Source organism: Drosophila obscura, unplaced genomic scaffold, assembly GCF_018151105.1.
Source record: "Drosophila obscura isolate BZ-5 IFL unplaced genomic scaffold, ASM1815110v1 contig_192, whole genome shotgun sequence".
Taxonomy (NCBI): domain Eukaryota; kingdom Metazoa; phylum Arthropoda; class Insecta; order Diptera; family Drosophilidae; genus Drosophila; species Drosophila obscura.
Window position 1 is genome coordinate 4912981 of NW_024542781.1, and position 22475 is coordinate 4935455.

General features: G+C 40.7%; 2 protein-coding genes across 8 annotated transcripts in view; both read right to left on the minus strand.

Moving 5' to 3' along the window:
* Positions 1–2110: 2110 nt before the first annotated feature.
* Positions 2111–4398, minus strand: LOC121404252. The gene is made up of 2 exons (XM_041593549.1): positions 3406–4398; positions 2111–3337 (listed from the first exon to the last, which is right to left on the minus strand). The coding sequence occupies exons 1-2, from the start codon at positions 4380–4382 to the stop codon at positions 2224–2226; spliced, it is 2091 nt and encodes a 696-aa protein (XP_041449483.1). The 5' UTR covers positions 4383–4398; the 3' UTR covers positions 2111–2223.
* A 9921-nt stretch (positions 4399–14319) lies between these two features.
* Positions 14320–22475, minus strand: part of LOC111072056 — a 29093-nt gene continuing 20937 nt past the window's right edge. For 4 of the 7 annotated variants that reach the window (XM_022363659.2, XM_022363658.2, XM_022363660.2 and 1 more), the window contains exons 4-6: positions 20308–20447; positions 15622–17095; positions 14320–15553 (exon numbers count right to left, since the gene is read on the minus strand). In XM_022363659.2, the coding sequence (XP_022219351.2) occupies positions 14440–15553; positions 15622–17095; positions 20308–20447 (2728 nt within the window). In that variant the 3' untranslated portion in view covers positions 14320–14439. Of the gene's footprint in view, positions 15554–15621; positions 17096–17163; positions 17359–20307; positions 20448–22475 lie in introns of those variants that run through there. The other 3 variants (XM_022363661.2, XM_022363662.2, XM_022363663.1) reach the window with 3 other exon arrangements.

Genomic DNA, 22475 nt, shown 5'->3' on the forward strand with positions numbered 1-22475 from the left:
GACCTTGGTAAACTGTATAGATACGGCTGACCAGAGTAGCTTTCATGAGAATATGTTGTTTGGAAAAATTTGGCAAAAAGATCGGCAATTGCCTGATCATTGTTTGCTGACATATTGACAAATGAAAGCGAGGATGGATGTGCGGACGTTCTACGCTTAATATTTACGAAGCTGTAAAACTGTTTAGGGTCCTGTGAAAATAGTATCCTGCATCGAGATAGGTAGTTTTTATAGCATTGAGCGTTAAGAACGGAGAAATTTTACCGAGCTATTACATAGCGAGAAAGAAAAGAGGGAGAACCAACTTCTCGAAATTTTTTATATAGTCTTGATTTTAATTTTTTTAGACTGGATAACTCTTTGGTAATCCAAGGAGGCTTTCCAGATCTAACCGGACAAGAAAGTGGGACACAGGAGTCAAAAAGTGTTTCAAGTACATTCTCAAAAATGTTTGTGCCTTTCATAACGTCAGTACACAAGTACAGAGCAGACCAATCAAAATCCCTAATGAGGTTATTAAGCTTCGTAAACTCGGCTTTACGAAAGCAGCGGACACGTTCAGATAGCCTACCCGTTCGATCCAATACAGTAGACCCAATATCGACCAGGAGTCTTCAGGTATAGTGAGCGGAAGGGCTCGGGTTATCAACGCTATGGTCGGATCCGTGACAATGCACAGATCAAGCAATCGACCCAAGGAATTTTTCACATGGTTCACTGGAGACAGGGATAGGTCAAGCAAGCCGTCGATAAAGTCATGTCGTGACATGGGCACAAGGTTATTAGACTCGTTTACCGAAGACCAAGCAGTACCTGGCAAATTGAAATCACCAAGAACTATCATATGGTCTTTATCTGATAGCGAGGAAGAAACAGTTTTTAAAGCGGACTGGTGATGCTCGTATACCAGGATATCCGAGGAAGGTTGAACATAGGAGCAAGTAATGCAAATGAAAAAGCCTGGGAAAATCAGTTTTACGCACAGGAATTCCAGGTCTTGTTGAACCTGGACCATGAAATGTTCCGACGTGAAGTTTGAGTCCACTGCAATGAGGACCCCACCTCCACGTCGAGACAAACGGTCATTTCAAAAAATTGTGTACCGACCTGCCAAAACTTCGGAACTAAGGATGTCCGGCTTTAACCAGGTCTCGGTAAACACAATAACGTGGGACGAGAATGCGAGACTTTCAAGAAAAAGAGTGTTGAGCCACTAACCATACAGTATTTTCATTTTCTTTCTCGTTACACACATTTTGCCTCGTGCCTCGCGCCATCTGGTGGAGCAGATGTATAATCAAACAAATTTAAGCTGATAAAATTAGCAACTGAAATTAATTTCTTCATTCTGGTTATAATAATGATTTGATCTAACCCAGATTCGACAATCTGGTAGATATTTTCAGTTTCTACGATACTGCGTTTTTAATTTTATCGTATATTCTAAATTGGGGATGCCATAGATTTTCGCCCTTTCTGGTGGCGGAAGGAGTGGTGCGAAATTTTAAAATACACTTGTAACAGTGTTATATCACATGAGACTGCAAACAATATTTGGTTTAAAGGACTTGTTTTAGAGATATGTATTGTATGCACTACCTTCTGAGCACCGAAACAAAGCTCCTGGCTCGTAGATGCAATATCTGTATGATTTGGTGAGAAGCCACAGAGATCAGCAGAGTCTTTTAAGCTAACAGAGCCCGTAACAGAAAGAGAGACCAGAAGCTGCCGTCGAAAGAATAGAGGAGAGAACAAGAGTTCATCGATGGACGCCATTTTATTCGGTGCCAAAGTGTCTCTCGCAAACACATAAAAAGTCAAGCGAGGCGTTCAATATTATATCCAACATTATAACCTCGTTTTAAACATACACCCATTGTATTCAAAACAAATATCTAATAATAATACGAATACGGAAAACCCAGGGCCACATACCTTACAAAGTGAGTTGTAGAATGGCACAAGTATGTTGCTTACTAAATAAAAAATGAATAACCAAGTAAACGTTCAGTGTTCATGGTAAATTAGTTCTATGGTATATATAATACTAAATAATAAAAGTGAGTTTCTGATATGTGGGTTTTTTTTTTTGTATTTAATATAAAAATTTACAATTAAACAATTACAATTTTTTTAAATTTAAAACTGCCATTAAAAGACATAATGGGATCTGTTATGTAGAAATATCAATCTTTCTTTAATTCATTAGGCTATCTAAAAATTCTAGCATTTCGCCGTACATGAGATTCGTGAAGGCAATAAACATAAAATGCTCAGTGCCATAACTATATGCCATATTGAATGAATAATGTGATAGTTTTGCTTCGTTTGCAGAAAAGCATAACACACTAATCCTACACAGACCAAGCAAATGCCAAAAGGTAGCCAAACTGTCAAGTAGCGACGAGACGGGTACATTTTGCGGGTTTTGGCACAGCGAATGCCCCAGCTGGTCGAAATTAGGCAGATTCCAGTCAAGGCTGGTGCGAGAAAGACCCATAGGCTCTGTTTATTAAGCTCTGTTCCAAATGCTAGTAGAATAGCACCAAACATATGCAAAGGAGCCGCAAGCTGTTGTCGGATGTCGGCCATAGCCACAAGTGTTACCCAGATAGCCAAAAGTCCGCAATAGAAATCGCAAAACTGTAACCCACCAATTTTTACCAGACAAAAACTATACTCCTCCTCGCCCGAATCGCAGGCATGGTAGAAAGTCGAAAAGAACATTGCAAAAAAATAAATGACGCCTTCTGTAAAGTAGCGGCGACTCAGAGCGACGTAAATGCTCGGAAAGAAAATCAAGTTACTTAAAGTTAGTAGCAAGGATGCAAGTAGGATGGACATATTTGTAGGAACCTGGGAATGTTCTGTACAGTCCCAGCCGCGATATCCCTTCATGCATACGCATGTGGAAAAAACAAAGCCGCCGGGCATGTAGTGATAACAGCGGCCAAAGTTGCCGCAACGTCCTGCCACGCAAGGGCTCGATGACACAGAAAATACCACTGAGGTGTTACAGTTATTGACTGCAACATATTCCTCCGTCGCAGTTTTGTGATGTATCTCAAATAGTCGTGCCATGTCGTCGTAGTTGGAAGTGCATTGATAATCCATCATGCACTCCTTCACTTTTAAAGTCTCCGTTTCATTCATTCCATCCAAGCAGTCTTTCGATTTTATACAGGCATCGTATTCTTTAGCAGCACTAGCACAGGGGCACGGAGAGCGCATTTCGTTCAGGAGGTTTTTATGATGTCCAACGAATTGTCTGATACTATCGATTGTTGTACTACGTGACGTTTTTGGTCCATGGCAGTAGAGTCCCATGGTCACATACCTAAAAACAAAATTGTATACTGTAAGTTAAAAAGAAAGTGGACTGTTTTTAGTGAACTATAAACTTGCCATCGTCCACTTTCAGGAAAGGGAACATGAATTAGACCAACGCTATCCGTGTTGTTTACTATTTTAGAGGCGTGTCTCAGACGCTGTCCGTACCGGCATTTATCCGGCCATATGGGAACTCCGGGCTCGCCCAATTGCATACAAACAACTATTTGTATGCTGTTATTATTGGATTTTATGAGTATTTGGTCTTCTGGCAGTTCAGTGTCTTCCCGATCGCTTATAAGTTTTTCAGCTAGTATGCCACCACGATCGGAGGCTGGCGAAAGTATGGGGGGAGGCATCTTTATATCCGAATTTGTATGGAGAGCATGCTTCATAGACACTGCGAATGTCAGTGTGCCCCCAATATCATTCACTTCGCCGAGGTCAAATGAGAATCCTGAAGCAGATTCTGTCGTTAAGTTAAGGACGCCAGGGACGGTGCCATTTTCATCTGGCTTGAGATCATAATCAAACATAAAGAACTCGCGATATGTTTGTCGCAGCAGTGAATAAAAGTTCATGTGACGAAAGCGCGTCGGCGTCCATGCGTTAAAGTTGTTGGTACCGTTTTCAGCATGCATGTTTTTTCTCTTTAACTCAGTGATAGGCTCTGGAAGATGAAAATCAATTTGCATAGCATACGATAAATTTTGGTCCGGCAGATCCAATTTTGGTTTATCAATGAGCTTTTTCAACAAACGAAGCTCAGATTCTAAGAAGCGATCGGTTGCTGCATCTCCTTCGGTCAGTGTGGCTTTTTTTCCTGTCCCATTCTTAACTTCTTCCGCTTTGCTAACAAATGTCAGCTTGGCATAGTGCCATGTGCTCGGCTGCACACAAAATTGAATTGAGATTTCCTTCGTCTGATTTGACCGGATCACCTCACTGTGAATATTCTTCTGTTCGTCCTCGCTGTGTTCACTAACAATATTTTCCTCTGGGTATGCATTTGCTTGGACATAAAAACCAACATCTGGACAGTGTACGCACATTTGTACAAACGAGATACGGGCCCGTGGCAACACCAATGTCGTCAGGCACATAGAATTTGTACGTAATTTCATTGTTTCCGTTGCTTCTGTCAGTGTCGTGGCGTTTGTACGCATCGCTCTTCGACCCGGATGTGGGGTGATTGTGAGTGAAATTTTGAAGTTGAGCAGTCCTTTTGATTTTTATACCAAGAGCCTCTGATAAGTATTGTCTTTCCCCCAGATCTTTTAGTTTTTTTTGAGTACCATGCATAGAACGACTTTGGTCTTCAGCGCTTCGATTAACAGGATGCTCCATGGTCAGATTGGCTTGGGATGTGCTTTTGTTATGTGAAGTCTCGCTGTTTTCGATATAAGCTTTATGTAAGCTATTTGGGTCGTGAGAATTATCATTGTTCGTTAGATTTCCATTATGTACTTGACCATTACTTAAAATAATCGGGCGGAAGCGTGTCACCGACATCTCAGCCATCAATAACGTGTCGCATGATGCAGCGAGGCCTGAAAGTATGCAAAACAAGAACGATGTAATCTTAGATATACTCTGGATATATAGTTGATTCAAGAACCTGTGCAAAACCTCATTATGCACCTAATATATCCTCACATCTGATTTGAAACAGGATGAACGTTAGAGAACAGAGAGGTTCAAGACAAAGTAGACGCTCAGAATAGGAGCATTCTAAACAGCATAGATTGCAATTATTAGCAGGTTGGAAAAGAGTCCTAATCTAAAATTTAAAAAATTTGTATCATGGTGTTTGTGATTGAACTCCTCCCAAACAGCTCAACTGATTTTTATGACATTTTTTAAAATTTAATATGTACCACTCAAAGTTTTTTATTTTTGATTTTAGTATATTTGTTTAAACAATATCCAAATATCCTTTACAAATGTAAACATAATCAAGTATGCTTTGATGTGTTTTGACTCTCAAAGGTTTGCTTATAGCCATATGACATTAGACTTTGCTAACTGACTAGCTGGAAAAATAATGATGGCCTTATGGGAAATGCCTTCTGTCAGAGCGAGAGAACTATATGCGTCAAGCTGGCTGTCCAGCTTTATCGAAAATTGTACTTTGCGGATACAATTTTGCTGGCTTGGTGTCTGTGTTGCTGTACTCGCACTACTCGACAAAACTTAACTTTTTTTTTGCTTCGAACCAAACCGAATTTTTAAGAATTATGTTTTTTTTTTCTTTTGCTGAACTTTTTTTGATAAGTAGTATTTTTTTATATGCTTGTTTCAGAGGAAGCGCTTTTTTTTTACATAACTTAAGTATCTTACATCTGGTTGTAGTTAACTTTGCTATTCTAAAAAGCTGATAAATTCACCTATAAAATATATCTGAACACTTTCTAGCTTCAGCTTACCGTTTAGGAAATATTAAGCTTTTAAAAGCGAAATTTATAAATATTTTTTTGTGAATTTTTTTTCAATATATTGACTTTAACAACTCAGAAAAGTCGAAAAAAATATCCTGTGTCCTTATATTTTTTATGTGTAGGTGCATTATTTATAAGTCGTTTAAAGTATTGTTTGTTTTTATTTTTATTTTTTTAAAGAAATGGCTGATATAAAATTTGGTTAGGAACCCTTCGAAAATTACATTTTTCCGTTTGGAACGCAATAAAATGTAGTGTGATATCACATAAGTCTGGAATCAAAATTTGGTTGCTTTAGCTCCATAAGAGACTATAAGTCTCTGAGATCTAGCGACAAACAAAACGGACAGACATGGCCATATAGACTCGGCGATTCTGATCAAGAATATATATACATTATGGGGTCGGAAACGTTTCCATCTCTGCGTTACTAACATCCACTTATACACATCCACAATTACAATAGACCCATTACCTCTCCGAGTACGGGTATAAAAAACAACGAGAAGGAACGTGTGAGTCGCTTCTGGGGACGCGACTCTACTTATACCCGTACTCAGTCTGTATAAGTTAACACTCCCCACCAGCTGCAGGGTATCAGCGGAATTCCAGAAGTGGAAGACCTCTGATGCTGACTCAAGTGGACGGGGGTCCTCAAGTTACATTGTTGCATAAACATCCGCTGGAGAGCGGACCGTCGGCTCGAGGCGCTGAGGTTGCAGAACGTCGGCCCGCTGCATGGGCAGCGCTGCCGTCTGGGGGGCAACTTTAAGAATATCATTTTATATTTCATTTCTTGTACTTTAGAATTAATCTCATACTTGACCGAGCCAGTCGTGCCGGTAATAAACTTTAAAACGTAATCTCGTCTTTCCTTGCCGGTGGCCGAGCCCCGGTACATATAAACGGGATAAATAATATTTAATTGGCGCCCAACGGGTCAAAAGAACCCAAGTTAACGCGAGTATAAAAAGTGCTGAAGAATTCAACAATCAAAAGAAAATTCGAAATAAATAATAAAAGTGGAAAACATACCAACGAGTGCATCTCATGTTTTTACTTGTGTCAGTGAAATAAGAAAGATACCCCTAGTGGCCCAAAAGAAAATCTCCCGGTGGGAACAAACAAATCAACAGAAAAAGAATGAAAAATTAAAAAAGAAAATAAGTGAGAAGTTTTTTTTTGTTGTCAAACCCTAGTGGCCCTTAAAAGAAAAAAGCTCCCTGTGGGCACAAACAAATCAACAGAAAAGGAATGAAAAATTAAAAAAAAAATAAGTGAGAAGTTTTGGTTGTCAAACCCCCCCGCCCAAAAAAATACATCAGTGTGTGCAAATTTTTTTTGTTCTTCGCCAAAACCAAAAGGGCTACTGAAAAATACTTCTGTTTCATGTGCGCTACAACCAAGCATTAAGAATCAAAAAAAAAAAAATTACAAAAAAAACACCCAACTACGCGGGAGCTGACACCAGAGGAACAAACACAAGGAGCTGTAGGGAAATCCCTCGCTTCCACCCAATATCTACGAAGGAAAAAATAGGCTGAAGGGCCCTCCCTCGCCTCACCTTACCAAAAATCAACAAAAGTCTACGCGGGCTGCAGGGAATTCCCTCGCCCAGCCCAACCATCTCAGCGTGAAAGGCTCCCGACGCTCAACCGAAGACCAATAGGCAGGGGCTAGATCAGACTCCCTTCACCCTACAATCAGAGAACATGTAAGTGAATTTTTCATGTGTTAACATTTCCTATGTCAGTGATAACGCAATAAGTATCGATAACAGCGAAAGATCCGCTATTTTTGGCAAATTTTGGTCAAAATTTAAAGTAAACCGCGAATGAGCAAACACCCTTCGACCCGCGTTTTTAAGAATTAGGAACGTAAGATAAACCTTTATAGGGTAGTTCTGCCGAAACAAATCGCACCACATGAGCCATAGGGAGGGCGACAGCGACAGTGACGATAGCCTTAGTTCCCTCATAGAGGGGCTCGATTTAACAGCACTGGACAGTCGACCAGCAAAAGAAAAACCAAAAGACATGGACGTGACGTCATTCAACAATGCCTTACAGGCCGCATTAGATAATCAAGCCAAAGGTTTTCAGGCTCACTTAGAGCGACTACAAGACGAGGTGGCCCAAGCAAACCAGGCTGCAGCCCAAGCAAACCAGGCTGCAGCCCAAGCACAAGAGGCTGCAGCCCTAGCGGGCCAAGCTACTGCACTTCGTGCGGAAATGCTCGCACTGCGGGAACAAGTTAACCAATCGAGCGCAGGACCATCTGTGCCGGTAGTAGAGGTTTTTAAGAGTGCGGAAATTCTTCCCGGGGTCCAATGCGATCAGTGCTTGGACATGGTCAAGTCTTTACCAGACTTTGACGGCAAACAGCTGGAATACGTCGGTTGGCGCCAGGCAGCTATGGCCGCGTATTCGGTGTTCGAGCCTTACCAAGGCAGCTCCAAACACTTCATGGCCACGGGCATCATTAGGAATAAGGTTAAAGGAGCAGCGAACAATGTGTTGTCGTCCTTCAACACAGTGCTCAATTTTAAGGCCATAATAAACAGGCTATTCTACAAGCCGGGGAAAGAAAACTTCGTCGCGGACGCACTGTCCCGGCAGAATATTTACGCGCTGGGAAGCAGCGCACCGCGCTCAGACGCAGCAACGATCCACAGTGAAGTTTCAATGACTTACACGATAGAATCGTCTGAAAAACCTGTAAACTGCTTCAGGAACCAGATCATTCTGGAAGAGGCGCGCTTTCCCCTGAAGCAAATGTTTGTGCTCTTTGGGGAAAAAACGCGCCACATAATACATTTCCCAAACAGGGACGCTCTAATTGAGACCGTCAAGTCTCTGGTGAACCCACAAGTTGTGAACGCAATCCATTGCGAACTCCCAGTTCTAGCTTTCATACAGCATGAACTAGTAAAATCTTTTCCGGCGACGAAATTCTGGCATTGCAGGAATCTTGTCGCCGACATTGTCGACGATAATGAAAAAAGAGAAATTATCAACGTCGAGCACAACCGGGCCCATAGAGCCGCTCAAGAAAACGTCAAACAAATCATGTCCGACTACTATTCCCAAAAATGACGAAACTCGCAAGCGAAGTGGTCATGAATTGCAAAATTTGCTCCAAAGCAAAATACGACAGGCACCCTAAGAAACAGGAGCTAGGGCCGACACCGGTCCCCTCGTTCACGGGAGAAATGCTTCATGTCGACATATTTTCGACGGACAGAAAATATTTTCTGACATGTGTGGACAAATTCTCCAAATTTGCCATAGTACAGCCTATAGCTTCCCGCACCATAGCGGATATTAAGACTCCCCTCTTACAACTCATGAACATTTTTCCCAACACCAAACAGATTTACTGTGACAACGAACCATCACTAAGTTCAGAGACCATCAGATCGCTGTTGCACAACAATTTCGGGGTCCGCATCGCTAACGCGCCACCCCTCCACAGTACATCGAACGGACAAGTGGAAAGATTCCATAGTACACTCGTGGAAATCGCCAGGTGCCTTAAAATGGCCAAGGGAATCACCGACACGGTAGACCTATTCCTTCAAGCAACGGCGGAATACAATAGATCGGTGCACTCGGTCACCGACAAAAGACCCATCGACATCCTGCATGCAGTGGCTGCAGAAAGTAACAAAGAAGTTCAGAACAAAGTGCAAAAGGCCCAGATTGTACAAAACAATCGAGTCAACCAAGCACGGCAAAACAGAAACTTCAGTGTAGGCGAGAAGGTGTTGGTTAAAACCAACAGACGCCTGGGGAATAAGCTCTCCCCCTTGTATGTCGAAGAAACAATTGAAGCGGACTTGGGGACAACAGTCCTAATTAGAGGGAGGGTGGTCCACAAGGACAACCTCAGATAGATATCCCGACTAAATATAAGTTAATTTGGTGAAGGAATTATAGCTGTTATGGGTAGACACTACGACTAGGCTTAAGGAAAACGATTGGTGGCGGTGTTGTGTTAGTTTTATTCCCCATATTCATACGTATTTTATCTACAGGGTTATCTGGGTACTTCACATCCTCACCATAGTCGCGGCTCGCGTCACCGACTACTCAAACTCAAATTACATTCCCATCACGGACGGAACGGTACTGATATGGGAAGGGCTTGATTACGTCAAGCACACGGCAAATCTGACCGAATATGGTCGCATTGTCGAGGAAACCGCCAAAATGGCGGACCTATTCCCAAAATCGCACATGAGACAGTTGCTAGACGCGGACTGCAATCACATTAGAGATATGTTGTCCGATATCAGTATCCACCACAGGCTGGCGAGAAGTCTAGACTTCCTGGGAACCGCCCTTAAAGTAGTGGCCGGCACGCCAGACGCGTCCGATTTAGAAAACACCAGGTTTACAGAAGCACAACTGGTGCAAGCAAACAATAGGCAAATTCAGATAAACACCAAGGTTCAGAACCAATTAAATTCACTCACTAGCTTGGTAAACAAGATCATCAGCATAGAAAAAAAGGCACAAATCGACACAGCCCACTTGTACGAGACTTTGCTCGCTAGAAACAGAATTCTTATTACAGAAATAGGCAACCTGATGCTCACTATAACCCTGGCAAAGGCCAACGTAGTGAACCCGGCCATTTTAGATCACACTGACATAGAATCTGTTCTCACTGACCAATTCACAGGGGTCACAGTAGCAAACCTACTAGAAGTATCTAAGATTAAAATCCTACAATCTAATAACATAATCCACTTTATAATAGAATACCCTAGAGTTAGCATAGCTTGTAGAAAGGTGACGATATTCCCGGTTGAGCACGACGGAAAGGTACTGCAGATGACAGAGAACATTGTAGCTGAGTGCGGAAACCAGGTGTGGGCCGTCACGAGCTGCGCCCCCACAACCACCACCACGTTCTGCAAAAAGGAAGTAAGAGGTTCCTGTGCCCAGGGATTACACTCCGGGGGCACCGCTCATTGCCTTTCGCAACCGAGCCATCTGGAGCCCATCACCCTCGTCGACGACGGCATGATCATCGTCAATAACCGGCCGGCAAAGATCAGCTGTGACTCGGACACGGTGGTTACGACCGCCGGAACGCAGCTCATCACCTTCAATGACTGCGCAACCGTAAATGGCACCCGATTCCGAAATCGCAATAACATCCAACAGCGATTTCCAGGCATCGCATCAGTACCCGCTCTGAACATCTCCGGGCACGAGACTATCCTGAGCCTCCCGTTCTTACACCAGCTCAGCGAGGACAACCTCAACTACATCAAGGAGGTCGAGCAGGCCACCATGGCCAAGCTCAGCCCGCTCCACGCGTTTGGACTGGGCATGGCTCTGTGCGGAGCATTGGGGGGAATCATCTACCTCAGATTCCACCTCAATAGGAAGAGAGATGCGAGGCAAATCAAGGAGATGATAGACGGATTGAGAGCAGCGAGGACGCCCGCTCTTTAAGAGGGGGAGTAGTTAACACTCCCCACCAGCTGCAGGGTATCAGCGGAATTCCAGAAGTGGAAGACCTCTGATGCTGACTCAAGTGGACGGGGGTCCTCAAGTTACATTGTTGCATAAACATCCGCTGGAGAGCGGACCGTCGGCTCGAGGCGCTGAGGTTGCAGAACGTCGGCCCGCTGCATGGGCAGCGCTGCCGTCTGGGGGGCAACTTTAAGAATATCATTTTATATTTCATTTCTTGTACTTTAGATTTAATCTCATACTTGACCGAGCCAGTCGTGCCGGTAATAAACTTTAAAACGTAATCTCGTCTTTCCTTGCCGGTGGCCGAGCCCGGTACATATAAACGGGATAAATAATATTTAATTTATATACGTTTTTGAGCTAACGACTTTTTAGAATTAAAACAAAAAAAAAAATTTTACATTTTTTTGCTACATCTGTTATCTACATCTACATCTACAACGTATATTCCACATCTAACATGTAGATTGTACATGTACCATTTATATTCTACATCTCCTCCGCTAGGGGTTGCTCGCGCATTGAACGCGGCAGAGTGTGCGAGCGAGAAAGAGAATCAGTAGCGTCAGCAGCGCTGGAGAAGGAGAGGGAACCAACAGAAAATTCATTTCTTCATTCTGGCTATAATTATGATCCGATCTGATTCAGATTCGGCAATCTGGTAGATATGGTCATTTTCTACGATACTGCGTTTTTAGTTTTATGGTATCTGTAAAATTGTGCCTGCCACAGATTTTCGTCTTTTATGGGGGCGGAAGGGGGCGGGGCGAAATTTTGAAATACACTTGTAGCAGTGTGATATTACATGAGTCTGGAAACAAATTTTGGTTGCTCTAGCTCTTATAGTCTCTGAGATCTAGGCGCTCATCAAGACGGACAGACGGACAGACGGACGGACGGACGGACGGACGGACAGACAGACATGGCTATATCGACTCGGCTATTGATGCTGATCAAGAATATATATACTTTATGGGGTCGGAAACGTTTCCTTCTCTGCGTTACACACATCGACTTTTACCACAAATCTAATATACCCCTTAACTCTTTTTTGAGTACGGGTATACAAAAATTTCATTTGCTCTGCTCTCAAAGCATATCATTTAATTTTCTTCTGTTGCATTTGCTATAGTTTTTTAATTTTTCTGCTATAACTCTGCTTTGGCTCTGTTCAATGTGAGACCGGTAGCGAAAGCATGGCAATATTTATACAGCTCTTGCTTCTCCGACAAACAAGAAAGAAAAGAGGGAGAACCAACTTCTCGAAATTTTTTATAAAGTCTTGATTTTAAGTTTTTTAGACTGGATAACTCTTTGGTAATCCAAGGAGGCTTTCCAGATCTAACCGGACAAGAAAGTGGGACACAGGAGTCAAAAAGTGTTTCAAGTACATTCTCAAAAATGTTTGTGCCTTTCATAACGTCAGTACACAAGTACAGAGCAGACCAATCAAAATCCCAAATGAGGTTATTAAGCTTCGTAAACTCGGCTTTACGAAAGCAGCGGACACGTTCAGATAGCCTACCCGTTCGATCCAATACAGTAGACCCAATATCGACCAGGAGTCTTCAGGTATAGTGAGCGGAAGGGCTCGGGTTATCAACGCTATGGTCGGATCCGTGACAATGCACAGATCAAGCAATCGACCCAAGGAATTTTTCACATGGTTGACTGGAGACAGGGATAGGTCAAGCAAGCCGTCGATAAAGTCATGTCGTGACATGGGCACAAGGTTATTAGACTCGTTTACCGAAGACCAAGCAGTACCTGGCAAATTGAAATCACCAAGAACTATCATATGGTCTTTATCTGATAGCGAGGAAGAAACAGTTTTTAAAGCGGACTGGTGATGCTCGTATACCAGGATATCCGAGGAAGGTTGAATATAGGAGCAAGTAATGCAAATGAAAAAGCCTGGGAAAATCAGTTTTACGCACAGGAATTCCAGGTCTTGTTGAACCTGGACCATGAAATGTTCCGACGTGAAGTTTGAGTCCACTGCAATGAGGACCCCACCTCCACGTCGAGACAAACGGTCATTTCAAAAAATTGTGTACCGACCTGCCAAAACTTCGGAACTAAGGATGTCCGGCTTTAACCAGGTCTCGGTAAACACAATAACGTGGGACGAGAATGCGAGACTTTCAAGAAAAAGAGTGTTGAGCCACTAACCATACAGTATTTTCATTTTCTTTCTCGTTACACACATTTTGCCTCGTGCCTCGCGCCATCTGGTGGAGCAGATGTATAATCAAACAAATTTAAGCTGATAAAATTAGCAACTGAAATTAATTTCTTCATTCTGGTTATAATAATGATTTGATCTAACCCAGATTCGACAATCTGGTAGATATTTTCAGTTTCTACGATACTGCGTTTTTAATTTTATCGTATATTCTAAATTGGGGATGCCATAGATTTTCGCCCTTTCTGGTGGCGGAAGGGGGTGGTGCGAAATTTTAAAATACACTTGTAACAGTGTTATATCACATGAGACTGCAAACAATATTTGGTTTAAAGGACTTGTTTTAGAGATATGTATTGTATGCACTACCTTCTGAGCACCGAAACAAAGCTCCTGGCTCGTAGATGCAATATCTGTATGATTTGGTGAGAAGCCACAGAGATCAGCAGAGTCTTTTAAGCTAACAGAGCCCGTAACAGAAAGAGAGACCAGAAGCTGCCGTCGAAAGAATAGAGGAGAGAACAAGAGTTCATCGATGGACGCCATTTTATTCGGTGCCAAAGTGTCTCTCGCAAACACATAAAAAGTCAAGCGAGGCGTTCAATATTATATCCAACATTATAACCTCGTTTTAAACATACACCCATTGTATTCAAAACAAATATCTAATAATAATACGAATACGGAAAACCCAGGGCCACATACCTTACAAAGTGAGTTGTAGAATGGCACAAGTATGTTGCTTACTAAATAAAAAATGAATAACCAAGTAAACGTTCAGTGTTCATGGTAAATTAGTTCTATGGTATATATAATACTAAATAATAAAAGTGAGTTTCTGATATGTGGGTTTTTTTTTTTTGTATTTAATATAAAAATTTACAATTAAACAATTACAATTTTTTTAAATTTAAAACTGCCATTAAAAGACATAATGGGATCTGTTATGTAGAAATATCAATCTTTCTTTAATTCATTAGGCTATCTAAAAATTCTAGCATTTCGCCGTACATGAGATTCGTGAAGGCAATAAACATAAAATGCTCAGTGCCATAACTATATGCCATATTGAATGAATAATGTGATAGTTTTGCTTCGTTTGCAGAAAAGCATAACACACTAATCCTACACAGACCAAGCAAATGCCAAAAGGTAGCCAAACTGTCAAGTAGCGACGAGACGGGTACATTTTGCGGGTTTTGGCACAGCGAATGCCCCAGCTGGTCGAAATTAGGCAGATTCCAGTCAAGGCTGGTGCGAGAAAGACCCATAGGCTCTGTTTATTAAGCTCTGTTCCAAATGCTAGTAGAATAGCACCAAACATATGCAAAGGAGCCGCAAGCTGTTGTCGGATGTCGGCCATAGCCACAAGTGTTACCCAGATAGCCAAAAGTCCGCAATAGAAATCGCAAAACTGTAACACACCAATTTTTACCAGACAAAAACTATACTCCTCCTCGCCCGAATCGCAGGCATGGTAGAAAGTCGAAAAGAACATTGCAAAAAAATAAATGACGCCTTCTGTAAAGTAGCGGCGACTCAGAGCGACGTAAATGCTCGGAAAGAAAATCAAGTTACTTAAAGTTAGTAGCAAGGATGCAAGTAGGATGGACATATTTGTAGGAACCTGGGAATCTTCTGTACAGTCCCAGCCGCGATATCCCTTCATGCATACGCATGTGGAAAAAACAAAGCCGCCGGACATGTAGTGATAACAGCGGCCAAAGTTGCCGCAACGTCCTGCCACGCAAGGGCTCGATGACACAGAAAATACCACTGAGGTGTTACAGTTATTGACTGCAACATATTCCTCCGTCGCAGTTTTGTGATGTATCTCAAATAGTCGTGCCATGTCGTCGTAGTTGGAAGTGCATTGATAATCCATCATGCACTCCTTCACTTTTAAAGTCTCCGTTTCATTCATTCCATCCAAGCAGTCTTTCGATTTTATACAGGCATCGTATTCTTTAGCAGCACTAGCACAGGGGCACGGAGAGCGCATTTCGTTCAGGAGGTTTTTATGATGTCCAACGAATTGTCTGATACTATCGATTGTTGTACTACGTGACGTTTTTGGTCCATGGCAGTAGAGTCCCATGGTCACATACCTAAAAACAAAATTGTATACTGTAAGTTAAAAAGAAAGTGGACTGTTTTTAGTGAACTATAAACTTGCCATCGTCCACTTTCAGGAAAGGGAACATGAATTAGACCAACGCTATCCGTGTTGTTTACTATTTTAGAGGCGTGTCTCAGACGCTGTCCGTACCGGCATTTATCCGGCCATATGGGAACTCCGGGCTCGCCCAATTGCATACAAACAACTATTTGTATGCTGTTATTATTGGATTTTATGAGTATTTGGTCTTCTGGCAGTTCAGTGTCTTCCCGATCGCTTATAAGTTTTTCAGCTAGTATGCCACCACGATCGGAGGCTGGCGAAAGTATGGGGGGAGGCATCTTTATATCCGAATTTGTATGGAGAGCATGCTTCATAGACACTGCGAATGTCAGTGTGCCCCCAATATCATTCACTTCGCCGAGGTCAAATGAGAATCCTGAAGCAGATTCTGTCGTTAAGTTAAGGACGCCAGGGACGGTGCCATTTTCATCTGGCTTGAGATCATAATCAAACATAAAGAACTCGCGATATGTTTGTCGCAGCAGTGAATAAAAGTTCATGTGACGAAAGCGCGTCGGCGTCCATGCGTTAAAGTTGTTGGTACCGTTTTCAGCATGCATGTTTTTTCTCTTTAACTCAGTGATAGGCTCTGGAAGATGAAAATCAATTTGCATAGCATACGATAAATTTTGGTCCGGCAGATCCAATTTTGGTTTATCAATGAGCTTTTTCAACAAACGAAGCTCAGATTCTAAGAAGCGATCGGTTGCTGCATCTCCTTCGGTCAGTGTGGCTTTTTTTCCTGTCCCATTCTTAACTTCTTCCGCTTTGCTAACAAATGTCAGCTTGGCATAGTGCCATGTGCTCGGCTGCACACAAAATTGAATTGAGATTTCCTTCGTCTGATTTGACCGGATCACCTCACTGTGAATATTCTTCTGTTCGTCCTCGCTGTGTTCACTAACAATATTTTCCTCTGGGTATGCATTTGCTTGGACATAAAAACCAACATCTGGACAGTGTACGCACATTTGTACAAACGAGATACGGGCCGTGGCAACACCAATGTCGTCAGGCACATAGAATTTGTACGTAATTTCATTGTTTCCGTTGCTTCTGTCAGTGTCGTGGCGTTTGTACGCATCGCTCTTCGACCCGGATGTGGGGTGATTGTGAGTGAAATTTTGAAGTTGAGCAGTCCTTTTGATTTTTATACCAAGAGCCTCTGATAAGTATTGTCTTTCCCCCAGATCTTTTAGTTTTTTTTGAGTACCATGCATAGAACGACTTTGGTCTTCAGCGCTTCGATTAACAGGATGCTCCATGGTCAGATTGGCTTGGGATGTGCTTTTGTTATGTGAAGTCTCGCTGTTTTCGATATAAGCTTTATGTAAGCTATTTGGGTCGTGAGAATTATCATTGTTCGTTAGATTTCCATTATGTACTTGACCATTACTTAAAATAATCGGGCGGAAGCGTGTCACCGACATCTCAGCCATCAATAACGTGTCGCATGATGCAGCGAGGCCTGAAAGTATGCAAAACAAGAACGATGTAATCTTAGATATACTCTGGATATATAGTTGATTCAAGAACCTGTGCAAAACCTCATTATGACAATCCTAATATAGCATCACATCTGATTTGAAACAGGATGAACGTTAGAGAACAGAGAGGTTCAAGACAAAGTAGACGCTCAGAATAGGAGCATTCTAAACAGCATAGATTGCAATTATTAGCAGGTTGGAAAAGAGTCCTAATCTAAAATTTAAAAAATTTGTATCATGGTGTTTGTGATTGAACTCCTCCCAAACGGCTCAACTGATTTTTATGACATTTTTTAAAATTTAATATGTACCACTCAAAGTTTTTTATTTTTGATTTTAGTATATTTGTTTAAACAATATCCAAATATCCTTTACAAATGTAAACATAATCAAGTATGCTTTGATGTGTTTTGACTCTCAAAGGTTTGCTTATAGCCATATGACATTAGACTTTGCTAACTGACTAGCTGGAAAAATAATGATGGCCTTATGGGAAATGCCTTCTGTCAGAGCGAGAGAACTATATGCGTCAAGCTGGCTGTCCAGCTTTATCGAAAATTGTACTTTGCGGATACAATTTTGCTGGCTTGGTGTCTGTGTTGCTGTACTCGCACTACTCGACAAAACTTAACTTTTTTTTTGCTTCGAACCAAACCGAATTTTTAAGAATTATGTTTTTTTTTCTTTTGCTGAACTTTTTTTGATAAGTAGTATTTTTTTTATATGCTTGTTTCAGAGGAAGCGCTTTTTTTTTACATAACTTAAGTATCTTACATCTGGTTGTAGTTAACTTTGCTATTCTAAAAAGCTGATAAATTCACCTATAAAATATATCTGAACACTTTCTAGCTTCAGCTTACCGTTTAGGAAATATTAAGCTTTTAAAAGCGAAATTTATAAATATTTTTTTGTGAATTTTTTTTCAATATATTGACTTTAACAACTCAGAAAAGTCGGAAAAAAATATCCTGTGTCCTTATATTTTTTATGTGTAGGTGCATTATTTATAAGTCGTTTAAAGTATTGTTTGTTTTTATTTTTATTTTTTTAAAGAAATGGCTGATATAAAATTTGGTTAGGAACCCTTCGAAAATTACATTTTTCCGTTTGGAACGCAATAAAATGTAGTGTGATATCACATAAGTCTGGAATCAAAATTTGGTTGCTTTAGCTCCATAAGAGACTATAAGTCTCTGAGATCTAGCGACAAACAAAACGGACAGACATGGCCATATAGACTCGGCTATTGATTCTGATCAAGAATATATATACATTATGGGGTCGGAAACGTTTCCATCTCTGCGTTACTAACATCCACTTATACACATCCACAATTACAATAGACCCATTACCTCTCCGAGTACGGGTATAAAAAACAACGATGAAGGAACGTGTGAGTCGCTTCTGGGGACGCGACTCTACTTATACCCGTACTCAGTCTGTATATACGTTTTTGAGCTAACGACTTTTTAGAATTAAAACAAAAAAAAAAATTTTACATTTTTTTGCTACATCTGTTATCTACATCTACATCTACAACGTATATTCCACATCTAACATGTAGATTGTACATGTACCATTTATATTCTACATCTCCTCCGCTAGGGGTTGCTCGCGCATTGAACGCGGCAGAGTGTGCGAGCGAGAAAGAGAATCAGTAGCGTCAGCAGCGCTGGAGAAGGAGAGGGAACCAACAGAAAATTCATTTCTTCATTCTGGCTATAATTATGATCCGATCTGATTCAGATTCGGCAATCTGGTAGATATGGTCATTTTCTACGATACTGCGTTTTTAGTTTTATGGTATCTGTAAAATTGTGCCTGCCACAGATTTTCGTCTTTTATGGGGGCGGAAGGGGGCGGGGCGAAATTTTGAAATACACTTGTAGCAGTGTGATATTACATGAGTCTGGAAACAAATTTTGGTTGCTCTAGCTCTTATAGTCTCTGAGATCTAGGCGCTCATCAAGACGGACAGACGGACAGACGGACGGACGGACGGACGGACGGACGGACAGACAGACATGGCTATATCGACTCGGCTATTGATGCTGATCAAGAATATATATACTTTATGGGGTCGGAAACGTTTCCTTCTCTGCGTTACACACATCGACTTTTACCACAAATCTAATATACCCCTTAACTCTTTTTTGAGTACGGGTATACAAAAATTTCATTTGCTCTGCTCTGAAAGCATATCATTTAATTTTCTTCTGTTGCATTTGCTATAGTTTTTTAATTTTTCTGCTATAACTCTGCTTTGGCTCTGTTCAATGTGAGACCGGTAGCGAAAGCATGGCAATATTTATACAGCTCTTGCTTCTCCGACAAACAACCTTTCCGTTGACCGACGATACTGCAACCTAAATTCGTGCTTGAATTTAATGCCTCCTAGCATCCACCTGGAAATCAAAGGACACATGGCCGCACCAAGAATACATACAAAGTTCTTCTCTATTAGAAACGCAAAAAGCAGCCACATCGACATCGTTATAGACCTATAAATCTATCCTCTCACCCCCAACAAAAACTCGCAAGATTCCTAACACCGACACTATTTTTTCGCTTCTTACCAAACCAACTTTTTTTAAAAAAGATTTGAGGATTTACCAATTCTTAATTACATTTTTTTTAATGCATAACTTTTTTTTAAAGAATAAAAAAAAATGCTATTTTTAGTATTGCTTTTTTTTTAGAGGTAGCGCCTGTTTTATTTACATAACTTAATAATATTAAAGTTAGTAAACTTAACCATTTTGAAAAACTAATAAATAAAGCTATAAATTAAATAAACTATTTGTGGTTTTAGTTTACCGTCTGGGAATTATTAGGCTTTAAAACGTAAAACTGATGATTTTTTTGCGTTATTTTTTCAAAAATTTGACTTTAAAAACTACGGAAAAGTCGAAAAAATGTATTTAGAAACAACTTAGCTCCAAAAAATAACATTTTTTTAAATTCTTAAAAAAAAAGGTATGCCGTAGAAAATATTATTTAATTTTCACAAAATGTAAAGCCCTAAGACTATCAGAAAAAGTCGGTTTGGTTTGAAGCGTAAATAAAAAGTTCAATTTTGTCGAATCGTGCTACCAAACACATCGCTAAATAATGAGAGCAGCATAAGCCAATACATTTGTTGACTCATAATGGATGAATTAGCATTACTTATTTAAAATTTTAATTTGTTTACCTTGTTGCTCAATGCGATCATTATTTGGATCTGTCCAACTGACAAATGCTACGGCAAACCAGCTACCTATGTGAGGACCCTGTATATCAATACGTTGTTGCAGCTCATTGGACTGGAATTGTAGGCTATAAACTTTAAACCTGTAACAAAATTGGAATAAAAATAAACACCAGAAAGAAGGGATAGCTTCGGTGACCGAAGCTTTTAATACCCTATTACAAGGCGTTACAGTTATATTGTTATGATTTACCGACAAGTAGGATCAAGTGGATAATGTGTCACATTGGTGTTGTTCTTCCCGCCGAATTTTAAAATCTCCTTCTATAGAGTGCAGGGCATTCAAATAAGATGTGCTCTGATATTTACTCCAGGAGTCTATCTCTATTAGTTTAAATTTCTTAAGTTGATACCTCAGGTTAAAGATCAATCCCCCTTATATAACGAAACGTTTTTTTTTTTTAGCTAACGTGAACACGCGGGAAATTTTCGATAGCTTAAAAAATAATTCAACCCGAATATAGATTACGCAAAAACCGATAGAGTTATATAGCTGATGGTTACACATCCCCGTTAATAAAAAAAAGGTTTATCTGGAAAAGAGGAGAGTCTAACTATAGTTATAGCTGATAGCTATCAGCCATGCATATCTGCTGGTGTTATACTTTATTTATTATGTCATTGGACATCTATTTTCTATATAGATCTATTACTAGCGAACCCGGCAAACTTTGTCTCGCGCCAAGATAACGCCTTCAGATAAACTTCACTTCACAGTTTGAACACAGCTCAAATTTTAATATGATTTTTTTGAATGAAATCGAAATCAGGTATTCATTGAAGAACTTTGTCAAGGATTGGCCTTGTGATTTGTTAATCGTCATGGCGAAGACCAGACGAATCGTGAACTGAACTCGTTTAAACTCAAAGGTCATATCCGTTGGGATCATTGGAATTCACGGAATAAGAACTAACTCTCCTTAAAATTTGTCTTTGAGTACCGTCGCGTGAATACCATTACTCATCAGTTTTCTTATCACCAAGCGCGTTTCATCGCATAGTTTTGGTATAGTAGCCCAGCTTGTAACTCGGCGGACTAAGGTGCGTAGCAGCCCCTTCCTTCTAAGTATGCATTATCCAGGCAACTAAGTTCTCTGCCCGAACGGACTTTATCCTGACGAGCCTGAATTTGGACAAGAATTGGGGTGCCAGCTATCATTAAAGAGCCAGAGTCCACCTTTCATCGGCACACAGACAACGACTGCTACTCGACAGTTACCCCAAAGCGAGGTACAGATGCGAGGAGCAGTGCTGGGAGTGGATGTCGATTTTCAAAATAAATTTCACCTTACATTCCGATTGGACGTAAGCGTAACAGACGTAGTCCTAATCCAGATTCTTTGTATAGTGGGAGATAAAGTCTGTGGATTTTGGAAAAGGACTAAAAGCTCATTGTAGCCCCAAACTAAGGTTAAATCCGTACCTGCATCTTTCCCGAAAGCACTCAATCATCTATTTGCTTTATAATTTTAGCAACGGCGACAAACCGACGGCAAACTGCTGAAGTCCTACTTGGCTCACGATTAAAGTAATCCTCCAAGTCCCCTGGTACACAAGCTACCGACCTATACCCACAGGGCTTACCACACCCGATTGGGGAGCTCGGACATAAACGAAAGAATTGGGTCACATTACATCCTTTCTTTTCTAAAATGCAACAACAGTAATGGCTAAACAACCGTTTAGAAAGTTTCTGGCCCAACTGCCAGTGTAGTTCTTGACTTCAGTTTATAAAAAATATTAAAATAATAATAGTTAAATACAAAAAAATCGAACTAAGACGGTATTTAACTGTAAATGTGCTTTTAGCTCAGCCGTTTATATAACGGTATAAACGATACCTTAAACAACGCCTAATTAGTGCACCTATGAAAATAAAATATAAAAACACAAGAAATAATTTTTTTTCGGATATGTTCCTTTTCCTGAGTTTTTAAAGTCAAAATTTGGATTAAAATACCGACAAAAAATTATCAATTTTGCATTTGAAAGCTTAATATTTCCCAGACGGAAAACTAAAGCTACAAAGTGTTGATGTCCAATATATATCGCCGTTTATCAGCTTCTTAGAATATTAAAGTTCATTACAATTGGATGTAAGGTAATTAGAA

Coding starts and splice junctions, on each gene's coding strand:
- LOC121404252 (XM_041593549.1), bottom strand. CDS start 4,382: ATGTGCGTACACTGTCCAGATGTTGGTTTTTATGTCCAAGCAAATGCA. Junction 3,338..3,405: donor TTTCCTGAAAGTGGACGATG/GCAAGTTTATAG, acceptor TTTTGTTTTTAG/GTATGTGACCATGGGACTCT.